The 13,682-nt window shown below is 36.2% G+C and overlaps 3 protein-coding genes and 1 long non-coding RNA gene across 5 annotated transcripts in view; all 4 read right to left on the bottom strand.

The window, feature by feature from the left end:
* Positions 1–239: 239 nt before the first annotated feature.
* LOC134182726 (uncharacterized) lies at positions 240–1,134 on the bottom strand. The gene is made up of 3 exons (XR_009970407.1): positions 940–1,134; positions 640–810; positions 240–456 (listed from the first exon to the last, which is right to left on the bottom strand). It is a non-coding gene; the product is annotated as an uncharacterized LOC134182726 (long non-coding RNA).
* Positions 1,135–1,883: 749 nt separating this feature from the next.
* On the bottom strand, positions 1,884–4,976 carry LOC134182385 (uncharacterized). Its single transcript, XM_062649782.1, has 5 exons — positions 4,799–4,976; positions 3,883–4,368; positions 3,151–3,587; positions 2,631–3,095; positions 1,884–1,988 (listed from the first exon to the last, which is right to left on the bottom strand). The coding sequence occupies exons 1-4, from the start codon at positions 4,974–4,976 to the stop codon at positions 2,997–2,999; spliced, it is 1,200 nt and encodes a 399-aa protein (XP_062505766.1). The 3' UTR covers positions 1,884–1,988; positions 2,631–2,996.
* Positions 4,977–7,470: 2,494 nt separating this feature from the next.
* Positions 7,471–9,926, bottom strand: LOC134182384 (phosphatidylglycerophosphatase and protein-tyrosine phosphatase 1-like). Its single transcript, XM_062649781.1, has 4 exons — positions 9,777–9,926; positions 7,967–8,047; positions 7,719–7,910; positions 7,471–7,665 (listed from the first exon to the last, which is right to left on the bottom strand). Exons 1-4 carry the CDS (start codon positions 9,924–9,926, stop codon positions 7,531–7,533), a joined length of 558 nt encoding a protein of 185 aa, XP_062505765.1. The 3' UTR covers positions 7,471–7,530.
* Positions 9,924–13,682, bottom strand: part of LOC134182090 (MAM and LDL-receptor class A domain-containing protein 1-like) — a 15,673-nt gene continuing 11,914 nt past the window's right edge. Inside the window, exons 7-14 of one of the 2 annotated variants that reach the window (XM_062649422.1) lie at positions 13,465–13,646; positions 12,465–12,514; positions 12,186–12,341; positions 11,757–11,885; positions 10,946–10,987; positions 10,647–10,706; positions 10,533–10,580; positions 9,924–10,183 (exon numbers count right to left, since the gene is read on the bottom strand). In XM_062649422.1, the coding sequence (XP_062505406.1) occupies positions 10,105–10,183; positions 10,533–10,580; positions 10,647–10,706; positions 10,946–10,987; positions 11,757–11,885; positions 12,186–12,341; positions 12,465–12,514; positions 13,465–13,646 (746 nt within the window). In that variant the 3' untranslated portion in view covers positions 9,924–10,104. The remainder of the gene's footprint in view (positions 10,184–10,532; positions 10,581–10,646; positions 10,707–10,945; positions 10,988–11,756; positions 11,886–12,185; positions 12,342–12,464; positions 12,515–13,464; positions 13,647–13,682) is intronic. The other variant, XM_062649423.1, reaches the window with a different exon arrangement.

Raw genomic sequence — 13,682 nt, 5'->3', positions numbered from 1 at the left:
TCTAGCTGCGGCTCCTATTAGTAAGTAATAGCCATGCCAAGTATAGCGCGTCTATAGAAAGAAACTAGCGTCTAAATTCGTAATTCTAGCTTCGTGACAATTCTATGGTGGTTTTTGAAGGCTCCTATAGCTGTGGAAGCGACGCGGTGTCTATAAATTATAATGCAAACACAGCTTTAGATTTTTCATTCAATCTAGTAGTCATAGTGATGTAATTGTAAACGCATTAAACTGCATTTTTTGCATGCCTATCAATACCTTTTGTAAATGTCAGGCTTAACATAATCATATTCTAGTAATTCATTGTTGTTTGATGCTACAGTAGAAGACACGAGGCTGTATGCAGGACTGTGCACTAGATGTGCGGTGTTGACAACTCCTGCGTTTTCGGAACTTTTCTGTACTGACAAAGATACTTGGTTGTAGACAGAGTTCTGTGTAAGAACTGTGCTACTACTACATGAAACAAGAGAATACATTGATATTGTCACCAGACAACTACCATTATTACAAAAAATAGATAAGTAGATAAATAAGACATGCACGCGCGCGCACACACACACACACTCACACACACACACACACACACACACACACACACACACACACACACACACACACAATATGTATTTACTGTACTTGTTTTTGTGTTGCTCATTTTTGTGATGTCGAGTAAGTAGAATGACGATAATGATTATCAAGACAATAGCAATGACACCACCAACAGCTCCACCTGCAATTGCTGCTGTAGACACGCCACTGCCACTAGATTTCTTGCCACGAGCAGCAGGCTTCTTAGTGTTAGAAGTGCTAAAAGATAAGAGAAGCATTGCACTTGTCTGTCAATTCCAATGAAAGACACACACACACACACACACACACACACACACACACACACACACACACACACACACACACACACACACACACGTCTTTCACCTGGCTGTAGGTTGTTGTTTTGTTTCATGAGATATAGAGGGTGTCTAAGTAGACGATTGCAGACGAGTAGGATGTGTCTCTCTTAAAGATGCAGAACGTGCTTCTCTTGAAGTTGTAACTACAACTGGAGTGGTGGCATGTGCAGATGTGACAGAAGTAGGATGATCAGTAATCGGAGTTGTAATTGATGAAACCCAAGAAGGTAATTCTATAACACAATGCATTACACAACTGTGTGTGTGTCTGTGTCCATGTGTGTATGTGTGTGTGTGTGTGTGTGTGTGTGTGTGTGTGTGTGTGTGTGTGTGTGTGTGTGTGTGTGTGTGTGTGTGTCCATGTGTGTCCAAGCCCTGTAAACTATGTATGTTGTTTCTGTTTTGCTGCTGGTAAATCTGTTTGTCAGTTTGTTTGTCTGTGCATCAACTAACTGTTATGTACCATAGAAACATCACCTGATGCTGTAGGAATGTCCATTCCTGAATCACCTGCAAAGTCAATTCAAAGATCAGGGAGATTAGCTAAACTGTGTGTCTCAATCAATCACACCTTCACATTCCAAGTATCTGACGTCGTCAAGAGCAATAGTTGTTCTAAGGTAATCGCTGCTGCTCGCCATGAACTGCACATGACTCACATCATGCAATACAAACATCTCCGTCACTTCTCTCCACATCATATCCTCATCATCAGAACTGTCATATTCCCAAATGATCCGTTGGTCTGATTCACTCTCTAGACTGACTTGTAGTACAACTGACTCTCCTGACGTCGTCACGTGATACCAAAACTCAATGCCACAAACGTCTGACTTCGTGCTGAGAGGTAAACCTTGCAGAACTGCAGTGGCATTGAAAGGTGATGAGAATTGTTGTAAACAGGAAGCAGCAATAGATAATGTCCACGTGGAGTTCCACGTGTATGGTCTGATACCAAAGTAGAGTTAACAATTGGAGACGGTCCACGCCAGCGAGTCTAAGCTAAAGCAGTAGAGAAATCATCAGCATTACTCCAAAAGCAGAGATCTCTTTCAAATGAACAGGAAAGAAAATCTATACAAATAATAATTACATACATCAGTATACACTGTTGTAAATTACATACACTGATGTCAATAAAGTTTCTGTAAGTTCAGTGTGTGTCACTGTTTGTTGTTTGCTGCATCCCAGGAGGTAGGTGTGGGAGCAAGAAGCTTGTACGTTGACTGTCCAGTGTGTAGACAGGTTGATCTTACTGTACTAGAGTAATGCAGTTACAAGTATGCGGTTAATAGTCTATTTCAATATTAGCATGATATGAGAGATCAGAGAACTGTGTGTATATTGATTCAATTGTGTGACTATGTTGCATCAAGCCCATAAATAGTGGGAGCCTATTGAGATACCTTCGGTGAAATTCTGAATACGTTTTTGCATCCATACATTTGTGTGTTCAGTTAAATGTCTGTCTTTTCTGTCTGTCTGTCTGTCTGTCTGCCTGTCTGCCTATCTATCTGTCAGTCAGTCAGTCAGTCTGTCTGCCTGTCTGTCTGTCTGTCTGTCTGTCTGTCTGCCTATCTCTCTATCTGTCAGTCTGTCAGTCAGTCTGTCTGTCTGTCTGTCTGTCTATCTGCCAGTCTGTCTGTCTGTCTACCTATCTCACTATCTGTCTGTCTGTCTGTCAAGTTGCCATGATTTCTCTGTAGTTTTTCTTACCAGCACATTCAGTAAATTCTATATCATCTACGGCAACTGAGAATGAATTCCCATTTGCAGAAGATGCCACTACTTCAATCTCTGATCCAAACAAATCATATCCAACAGCCATTTCTGCAAACAGCCATCGTTCCGTCACTCCACTGACTTTTTCATCGAAAGTAGTAACAAGCACCCCAGACGTATTATAAACATGAAACTCCAACCGAGCAACACCCTCAGACACAAAATACCAGAAACGTAGTCCACATACATTTGACCATAACATAGTGCCAACAGTTCCAACAGCATCAAAACCTGATACTCCTGTGGCAAGAGCATAAGTCCCTGCTTGGTGTTCTCCATATGTGTGATCAACTGGTGGCATCAACGACGTGTTGTTTTCAGAAACATGAATGATTGACCAATTAGAGTGTTGTGATGGTGACACATCATGCCACTTTGACATGCTCTCAAATGATAAATCTAAAATGAATGAAACAATAGACAATGAAATGATGTAAGCAACAGATGGACTTACAATGGCAACGAAGATACTGCAAACTGTATACAATAAATGATCCAACATCTTTGGTCCATTGAGCTTCAAGAGTAATGTAACTCGAAAACCATATTGAACAAAATATTCGACTGACAATTTACTCAAACTCGGTTGAACAGAAATTGGCACTAATTTTGAATTGTTCCAGAACCGTAGCTTCAAAGCAGACTGTGATGGTGCAAATGAGTATGAGATTCGTATAAAACAAAGGTGTTCACTGTTGTATGTGATTGGTCCCTCAAAGCTGGCGCTAACTTTTCCAATAGATGCAGCAATAAACACTGGGTCTGAAATGTTTGCAACTAAAGCGTTGTGGAACGGCGTGTTTGAAAATTGTTTGACTTGCCACTGCAACTTGCTGTTATAGATGTTATTCCAGAAGCATTTGTCCATAGCAAATGTACATTTCTCAGCATCTAGAACAACAAGCCATCGTTGTATGTCACATGTTACAGTAAATATAAAGACTGAGACAAAATAATTAATTAAACATCACGTAATATTGTACTGGTTACAGAGTGCAACACACGCACAAACACATGCAACAAACTGGCATACAAAACACTTACATGCAAACACATACAAACACTTAGAAACACTTACATACAAACACTTATATTGACACTCAAACACCGACATGCAAATGCTTACATCACACAAAACAATGATGGAATGTCTATACAACACAACAACATTTGCTGCACAAATAACCTGCACACTGAAGATACTTTATATCATCCAGTGCAAAATATTTTCCGTTTCCCACTTCTGCACTAAATTCCACGTGCATTGTAATATTGTTTTGCTTCATTTCTTTGACCCACAAAAACACACTGAATTCAATCCAATCCCATTTGCCTCCTTCAGCAACTATATCACGTCTTTGTATGACACTTCCATTAGATAACACTGCATTCACTCTCAGACTTCCAACAGACAATGTAGACCCAAAGTACCAAAACGACAAAGAGCAGATATCATCATCATATGAGAATTCTTGGCCTCTCAATATTGCAGTTTTGAATGTTGAACTTCTGTCTTCAACATACACGTAATGACCAGCTCCTTTTCTGTGGAGTGTCATATCTCGATTTGGTGAGTTAGACATAGAAGACTGGTGTGTCCATGTAGTCATGCTGCTGGTTGAAACTACAGGAACTGATGTCCATTGACATAAACCAAATTCAAATGTACACCCTGGAATGATGAGAGGTTTGAAACAAACACTAACTTTAATATTGCATCTACAGAAAGGGAAACTAAACATAAACATCTAAACAAATTTAACAAACTCACACAAGCACATAAACAGACAAATAAAGAAACAAACAGACAAACAAAAAAGCAATCAAACTGGCAAACATTTAATTAAACAGGCAAATAAAATGGTAAACAGATAAACAATAAAACACTTAAACTGTCCAACAGCCACAAAACAGACAAACAAGCATACACACAAACAGACAAACAAGTAGACACACAAATGACAAACAAATCTAGACAGACACAATTGCCAAGTAAATTGAACCAACTAGCACAAAAATGTCAATTAATTCAACCAAATATATACAACACAAGATCATACAAACAACAAACATTACAAACAACACACACCAGACGAGCTCACATGTGCATGGAATGAACTGTATATCATCCAGTGCAGCTTCAACCCTAGATGAAATGTCTACAATCGAGCTTCTCATCACAAACTGAATGGAAACAGGCTGATCAACTATCAGAGGTAGAACTTCAACCATCCATTTGTCCCCAGTTGCATTAAATGTCTTCAACACATTTCCATTCATTTCCACAGTCAGCTTGCCAAGCCAATCATGACGGTAAGCGAACCTTAACGCACACACGTTGTCTGAAGGTGTCACTCGGATGCTCTGAAGTCAACTTTCTCTACCTGTCAAGCTTATTGTAGAGTAAATTTCAATAAATACAAAATATGCACTAGACAAGTCAAATGTATAGTCATCAAATGGCTGTTGAGTGTCTCGATGCCAACTGAAATCTTGACTGCCTTTCGTTGTCATCCAGCCACACAAATCATCCTCAAATGTGCACACACTAAAGTCTGTATGACAAGTTAGTATAAAACCATCACACAACTGAATGGTCAACACACATACTCACCTACTATAGCTGCACATGATGTGAACACAGTTAGACTAAACAGAGATACATACAAGATCGAAAACAGTGCCATGTCTAGAAGGTGTGAGACTAAATTAAGCCACGCCTTGTGATATGTATAGTGTGGGGGAGTTGATCCATGCATCCCACTCAATACCGTTGATACAAATGAATAAGCAAACAAAATACATGCATGCAAGTTGTTGCAACGTGATGATGCCTCAGATTCTTGTCAACTAGATGTAAAAAACTAGATGTAAACAATATGATATGATCATATCACACCAACTATATGGCTTTGTTGATCAGTTGGCATCAATGGCATTAGCTTCAAAGTTACAGTACATCAAGTTGTGTGTGTGTGTGTGTGTGTGTGTGTGTGTGTGTGTGTGTGTGTGTGTGTGTGTGGTGTGTGTGTGTGTGTGGTGTGTATGTGTGTGTGTGTGTGTGTGTGTGTGTGTGTGTGTGTGTGTGTGTGTGTGTGTGTGTGTGTGTGTGTGTGTGTGTGTGTGTGTGTGTGTGTGTGTGTGTGTGTGTGTGTGTGTGTGTGTGTGTGATGGAAGAAATGTCAGACATGCTAGCAAAACATCGTCTTCATTGGCTTGGTCATGTAGCACGTATGAAACAAGTACCCTTTGCCAATTGGTACTAATTGGTACTAATTGGTGAGTTACATGATCATATCACACCAACTATATGGCTTTGTTGATCAGTTGGCATCAATGGCATTAGCTTCAAAGTTACAGTACATCAAGTTGTGTGTGTGTGTGTGTGTGTGTGTGTGTGTGTGTGTGTGTGTGTGTGTGTGTGTGTGTGTGTGTGGTGTGTGTGTGTGTGTGTGGTGTGTATGTGTGTGTGTGTGTGTGTGTGTGTGTGTGTGTGTGTGTGTGTGTGTGTGTGTGTGTGTGTGTGTGTGTGTGTGTGTGTGTGTGTGTGTGTGTGTGTGTGTGTGTGTGTGTGTGTGTGTGATGGAAGAAATGTCAGACATGCTAGCAAAACATCGTCTTCATTGGCTTGGTCATGTAGCACGTATGAAACAAGTACCCTTTGCCAATTGGTACTAATTGGTACTAATTGGTGAGTTACATGATCATATCACACCAACTATATGGCTTTGTTGATCAGTTGGCATCAATGGCATTAGCTTCAAAGTTACAGTACATCAAGTTGTGTGTGTGTGTGTGTGTGTGTGTGTGTGTGTGTGTGTGTGTGTGTGTGTGTGTGTGTGTGGTGTGTGTGTGTGTGTGTGGTGTGTATGTGTGTGTGTGTGTGTGTGTGTGTGTGTGTGTGTGTGTGTGTGTGTGTGTGTGTGTGTGTGTGTGTGTGTGTGTGTGTGTGTGTGTGTGTGTGTGATGGAAGAAATGTCAGACATGCTAGCAAAACATCGTCTTCATTGGCTTGGTCATGTAGCACGTATGAAACAAGTACCCTTTGCCAATTGGTACTAATTGGTACTAATTGGTGAGTTACATTTAAAGAAACCTTGTCACGGTGCCAAGGGAAGATGCCGAGATGTAGTTCTATCATATCTCAGGCGCTGGGAAATTTCGGAGAAAGACTAGTATAAGTTATCACAGAACAGGAATACATGGAAGAAGTGTATTGATAAGGGAGCAACAAGAGTGTTGGCAACTGGAAACATACATGTATATCGACTGTGAGAGACTGACTGTTTCAATGTCAATGTGGAAGACGTTTTCGAAGAAAAGAAGATCAAACAAGACTTTCTCAATTTTGTGGTGTTAGTTATTCCTAACCACCAAAGTACAAACTACCTTTTTTATTTCTAGGACAGTTATCATCGAAAGATGGACAGGTCAAGGTTCAAGGTGTGTGTGTGTGTGTGTGTGTGTGATGGGACACACACACACACACACACACACACACACACACACACACACACACACACACACACACACACACACACACACACACACACAGTGACACACAGTAATATAATATACATGTGTTTTGTGCAAACACATGTATATTATATTACTGTGTGTCACTGTGTGTGTGTGTGTGTGTGTGTGTGTGTGTGTGTGTGTGTGTGTGTGTGTGTGTGTGTGTGTGTGTGTGTGCGTGCGTGCGTGCATACTCACATGCATGTGTACCAAGATCAAGCAACAACTAAGCCAGAAAAACGACCAAACCCATCAAAACTTACTATGTACAACCAATAACCAACACAGCAAATACACTAAACGATAAAACTTAAAATTATTCCCATTTTCCATGCTCATTTTCTTGTCTATAAAACTCCCTAATTGCTTCCCATTGGAACTTCCCCAGCTTCACCTGTGGACGTTTTGCCTTCAACAAATCCACTGCCTCTTGAGGATTTAACTTTTGATCCTTCAGTTCAATAGCAAATCAGTAAACAAACATGCTACAACAAACTTCCATACCTTCATGAGATAACACGCCACGAGTGTTGCACTTCGTCCTCTTCCTGCTTTACAGTGAACATACACGTTGTGATCCATTTTCTTCAGTCTTTCTATCATGTTCAGAGCAGTTGATATCTGAAGAAGTGAAGGTGCGTAAAAGTATTCTCTGACATCGAGTCGTATGTATTCAATTCCACGTGATGCCCATTCCTACAGAGCTACTACATAATGAATCTGTTGATCAATAAATATATTGACTGACTGACTTCCGGTGAGAAGGTAAAGAAACGAGTTTCATATGATTCGTTTATAGATATGACGCCCTTAATACTGTGCTTCTCTACAAGCTAAATGAACACAGAATATCAATTTTTATGTTTTAGGTTAAAATTATTTCTTAAGCTAATTATTTATATTATTTATATTAATTAATTACATTTAATATTTATTTCACACTTATTTATAATTTATAATTTAATAAATAATTAATATAAAATAATATAATTAAATAAATATTTAATTACTAAAATAATGTTTAGTTATTTATTAAAATAAAAATTAAAAATAAATATAAAATAAGAATTAAATGTAATTAATTAATATAAAATAATATAATTAAATAACATAACTAAATAAATATTTAATTACTAATATAATAAAATAAATAGTTAATTACTAAAATAATATTTAATTATTTATTAAATTAAAAATAAGTATTAAATATAATTAAATAATTAATATAAAATAATATAATTAAATAAATATTAATTACTAAAATAATGTTTTAGTTATTTATTAAATTAAAATAAAAAAATAAATATAAAATAAGTATTAAATGTGATTAAATAACAATTATAAAATAATATAATTAAATAAATATTTAATTACTAAAATAAAGTTTAGTTATTAAATTAAAAATAAATATTAAATACAATTAAATAATTAATATAAATTATATAATTAAATAAAAATTTAATTACTAAAATAACGTTTAGTTATTTATTAAATTAAAAATTAAAAATAAACATAAAATAAATATTAAATGTAATTAAATAATTAATATAAAATAATATAATTAAAAAAATATTTAATTACTAAAATAATATTTAGTTATTTATTAAATTAAAAATAAATATAGAATATAAAATAAGTATTAAATGTAATTAATTAATTATTATAAAATAATATAATTAAATATACTAAATAAATATTTAATTACTAAAATAATATTTAGTTATTTATTAAATTAAAAATTAAAAATAAATGTAATTAAATAATTAATCTAAAATAGTATACTTAAATAAATATTACTATAATAATATTTAGTTATTTATTAAATTTAAAATTAAAAATAAATATAATTAAATAATTAATATAAAAATTATATAATTAAATAACATAACTAAATAAATATTTAATCACTAAAATAATATTCGATTATTAATTAAATTATAAATTAAAATAAATATTAGTTGATATATAACAGCATAACTAAATAAATATTTAATTACAAAATAATATCTAGTTATGTTATTTAATTATATTATTTATATTAATTAATTAATTACATTACATTTAATAGTTATTTTTAATTTAATGAATAACTAAATAAAGATTTAATTACTAAAATAATATTTAGATATTTAATTATTAAAGCTATTTCCAAACTTTAATTATTATAAACTGAAAACCAATTATTTTATCTCTAAATTCTCTATACCTTAAATGCGCATATATACAAAGCATTGGCATTCCAAAGTCACTATCACATGATCAAGTGGTACTAAAACCTAAAAATGACCATAAAGTTTTAAATAATACTAACATAAAATTGTAAATTAAAAATATTAAACAATTATTAAATATAAGTAATAAATATAAATAATGTAATTAAATTAAATTTACTCTCTATACCTCAAATGCGCATACAAAGCATTGGCATCCAAAGTCTACTAATCACGTGATCAGATATTCATTCACTAAACATTGTAAATGATCATAAACTTTTATAATAAATAAAAATTTAACATGTAAATATTGTATAAAGCCGTATAATGTAACAAAATTGTGTCTAACCTCGTCGGCGTGACGTCTGAGCGGCAGCGCTCCTAACAGAACGAAGTTATCGATGCGATCATACCATCGTCTGTTTCCACCTTGACGAACGATATTCCAGAGGAGAGATGGAAAGTAGAGAAGACGAGGAAGCAGCCAATACAGAAACATACTTACTTTTAATTGATTTCAATAAGCGAACCTCGCAGTCCAGACAACTAGTGTAAAAATATATTTACAACGCGAATTTATCCTAAAATGTTAGTGAGCTATAAAATTAAAAATAACTTGATATTAATATTAATATTGATATTTCACAGATTGGTGCGTCGTCGTATTCATCGGTGATTCAGTCTTCAGCCATTTCTTGGTCTTCGTCATTCACTCCATACAGAACATTCTCTGACGCCCTGCTTTTTCTAGAATCACTAAAAGTAAAAAAGAAATTAATTAATGGCACCAACTAATTATGACAAATAAACAAACAAATTAAACAGACCAACAAACAGGCAGGTAGACAAACAGACAGACAGACAGACATGCAGACAGAGAGACAGACAGACAGACAGACGGACAGACATGCAAACGGACAGACAGACAGACAGACAGACAGACAGACAGACAGACAGACAAACAGCAACAGAAAAGCAGATCACTGACCTGACAGACTGACAAACACAGACAGACAGGTAAACAGACAGACAAACATACATACAAACAGACAGACAGACAAACAAACAACAAACAACTGAAAGACAAACAATGTACAGCACTGACCGCTGCTCACTTGACTGATACAAAACATTGGCACTCTCTCGTTTACCCCTGAGTCGACACAAGCAGTTTGTAACTGAACAACATCACATGACACATACAGATCAAACAACTAACATTTGCATAGAGATGACGACTTCATACTGGTTGCCTGAATGGGATTTTTCAGATGTTTCTCTGCATCAACAAAAATAATTAATAAATTAAATTTTAACTTATAGTAACTGCACAATTACTATTAATTAATATTAATTAATATTAACTAATATCAATTAATTAATATTAATTAATATTAATTAATATTAATTACTATTAATTAATTAGTTTATTAAATAATTAATAATTTTAGATAATAAATAATAAATAATTAGAGTTATTGTTAGGATTAAATTAATTAATTACTTATATAACATTACTTTTGCTCATTGATGGTGCTGTATATCACTTCTTCTTGTAAACTGCAAAATGAGATTCCAAATCAGCGATAATGCATTCTCCATCAAAATATGCAAAAGTTCATAATGTAACGTGCGTTAAAAGTGCGCCCAACGTATTTAATCTATTAAATTAATTAAAGATATATGAGCTTCAATCAGGTAGATAAACATTCAGACACTTTGTTGTGTTTGTGTTCAATGTAGAGATTACGAGTACATGTACAGTAATAAAATAACTCACATAAACATATGCACAGAAAGACAGATAGACAGACAGACAGACAGACAGACAGACAGACAGACAGACAGACAGACAGACATACACTGACAGGCAGGCAGGCAGGCAGGCAGGCAGGCAGGCAGGCAGGCAGGCAGGCAGGCAGACAGACAGACAGACAGACAGACAGACAGACAGAATCAAGTTTATTGTCAACACGCAATCTTACTACTACAACACTTACTGTTAAAACGAAATGTTCTATCCATAGTCCAAGACTATTGCTAATGTGTAAAACACTGAATGTCTCTATCAATGACAACTAAAGACAAACAGACAGAGAGACAGACAGACAGGCAGGCAGACAGGCAGGCAGGCAGGCAGGCAGGCAGGCAGGCAGGCAGGCAGGCAGGCAGGCAGGCAGGCAGGCAGGCAGGCAGGCAGGCAGGCAGGCAGGCAGGCAGGCAGGCAGGCAGGCAGGCAGGCAGGCAGGCAGAGATAGACAGGAAAACACGTACACACTGATACACACATGCAACTGTACACATTCAAATTCTGTTACGGCATGCTAACCAATTTTTCTTGGAGAAGTCAGGATCAACACAAATGTGCTCTATTGGTATGTTATTGTCTCTGGAAAACTCCTTGTGGTATAGAGGATTGGGTACTAGATGCACATCATTTCCAGCTGTCACAGAGTGCCTAAAGTCAATAATCAAGCATTATTAAGAAACAACTAAATAGACTTGCGCACACACATACACACATACACACACACACACACACTCACACACACACACACACTCACACACACACTCACACACACACACACACACACACACACACACACACTCACACACACACACACACACTCACACACACACACACACACACTACCACACACACACACACACACACACACACACACACACACACACACACACACACACACACACACACACACACACACAAGCCAGTCGTACAGAAAAGAGACAAACTAACCTTTTAGTTTGATAATATTTTCTAGAAAATAGAACAGCAACGATAACTAGAGCTGCGAGTACACAAATGCCAACAACAGCTCCAACAATCACACCAATGGATGAACTTTCTTCCGAGGTGTTTGCCCTAACTGAAGGCTCCTCACTTGTACTCACTCTGTCAACACACGTGCACGCACGCACACACACACACACACACACACACACACACACACACACACACACACAATACATTAGCTACATCATATGATCAATCAACTTTGAAGTAAAAGGTTCAAACCTTCCAAAAAATCGTTCACTTGCTTCAGTTCCAATCAACGTTGTCTTCATCTGAAGAAACCAAAACAGACAAAGTGAGGTTGAATAATCACAATGGAATACGTACAGAAATAATTAATTAACAGAAGAAATAGACAGACACAATAAGTGAGACAACAAACAAGCAGCAAGTGGGTCAGTAGACAGACAGACAGACAGAGAACGGATGGATGGACAGACAAACAGATTTTACAGACAGACAGACAGACAGACAGATAATTTATTCTCATACAGATTCTACCTGTACATATGCTAGGATTTTTTAAATACAAATCAGTCCTTGCAAACAACAAAGTCATTAACTGATGGACTTAATTGACTTTGAATGTCAAAATCAAATAATCTATCTAAATCACCATGATTAGGTGACAATTTTGAAAGCTTTCTAAGGATAACTTTGGCATTACATCTTTGCACAATTGTAGAAAATCTTTTTCTCCAATACGACATGAACATGGAAGCATTAAAATTGGCTTCTAGATTTGCTGACTGTTGTGACAAATGCAGCAAAAAAATTTCTGCCTTCGTGACCCGGTCACCTCCCAAAATGTTCTATTACAAGAGGAACACATCTTGATACATATCCTCCTGGAACAAGCTCTTCTCAATATTTTTTCATGTCCTGACTCCACGGATAAGCCAGGGACACATCAATATCCAAATTCTGTCCAGTATTTGGATCAAACATTGTAATGTCTGGATGGTCTTCAGTATTGATGTATTGATGTCTTGGTTCTGTTTGATGGGGAAGGTGAAGGTCAGACAGGCACTCACTTCACACCCATTTAAGACTGAATTGTGAGACCACACAAGTCCACCCCATACTTACAGGTTAAAAGATGGTATCCGGGCGTCTGACAGACAGACAGACAGATAGACAGACAGACAAGCACACAAACAGACAAACAAATGAATTAATTGACGTATAGACAGAAACAAGCAAGCAAAGTTTGGATACACACATCACCATCTTTCTTGGTACTAAAACTTCTCACAATTTGATTCGAATCGAGAGTCGACTTCAACCTCTTTGTCGTGTCTGCACCTTCAACTGATCTCAAACTCGATCTCACTGTTGCTGCTTTTGGTGTAACAGTTGATGTCATTTTTGTTGCTTTTGGTGTAACAGTTGCATACAAATCAGCTAACAATCAAACAAAATGCAACTACAGCAATCACA

The sequence above is a fragment of the Corticium candelabrum genome, chromosome 7 (genome assembly GCF_963422355.1).
Source record: "Corticium candelabrum chromosome 7, ooCorCand1.1, whole genome shotgun sequence".
NCBI lineage: Eukaryota > Metazoa > Porifera > Homoscleromorpha > Homosclerophorida > Plakinidae > Corticium > Corticium candelabrum.
This window is presented reverse-complemented; position numbering and strand designations above follow the sequence as displayed.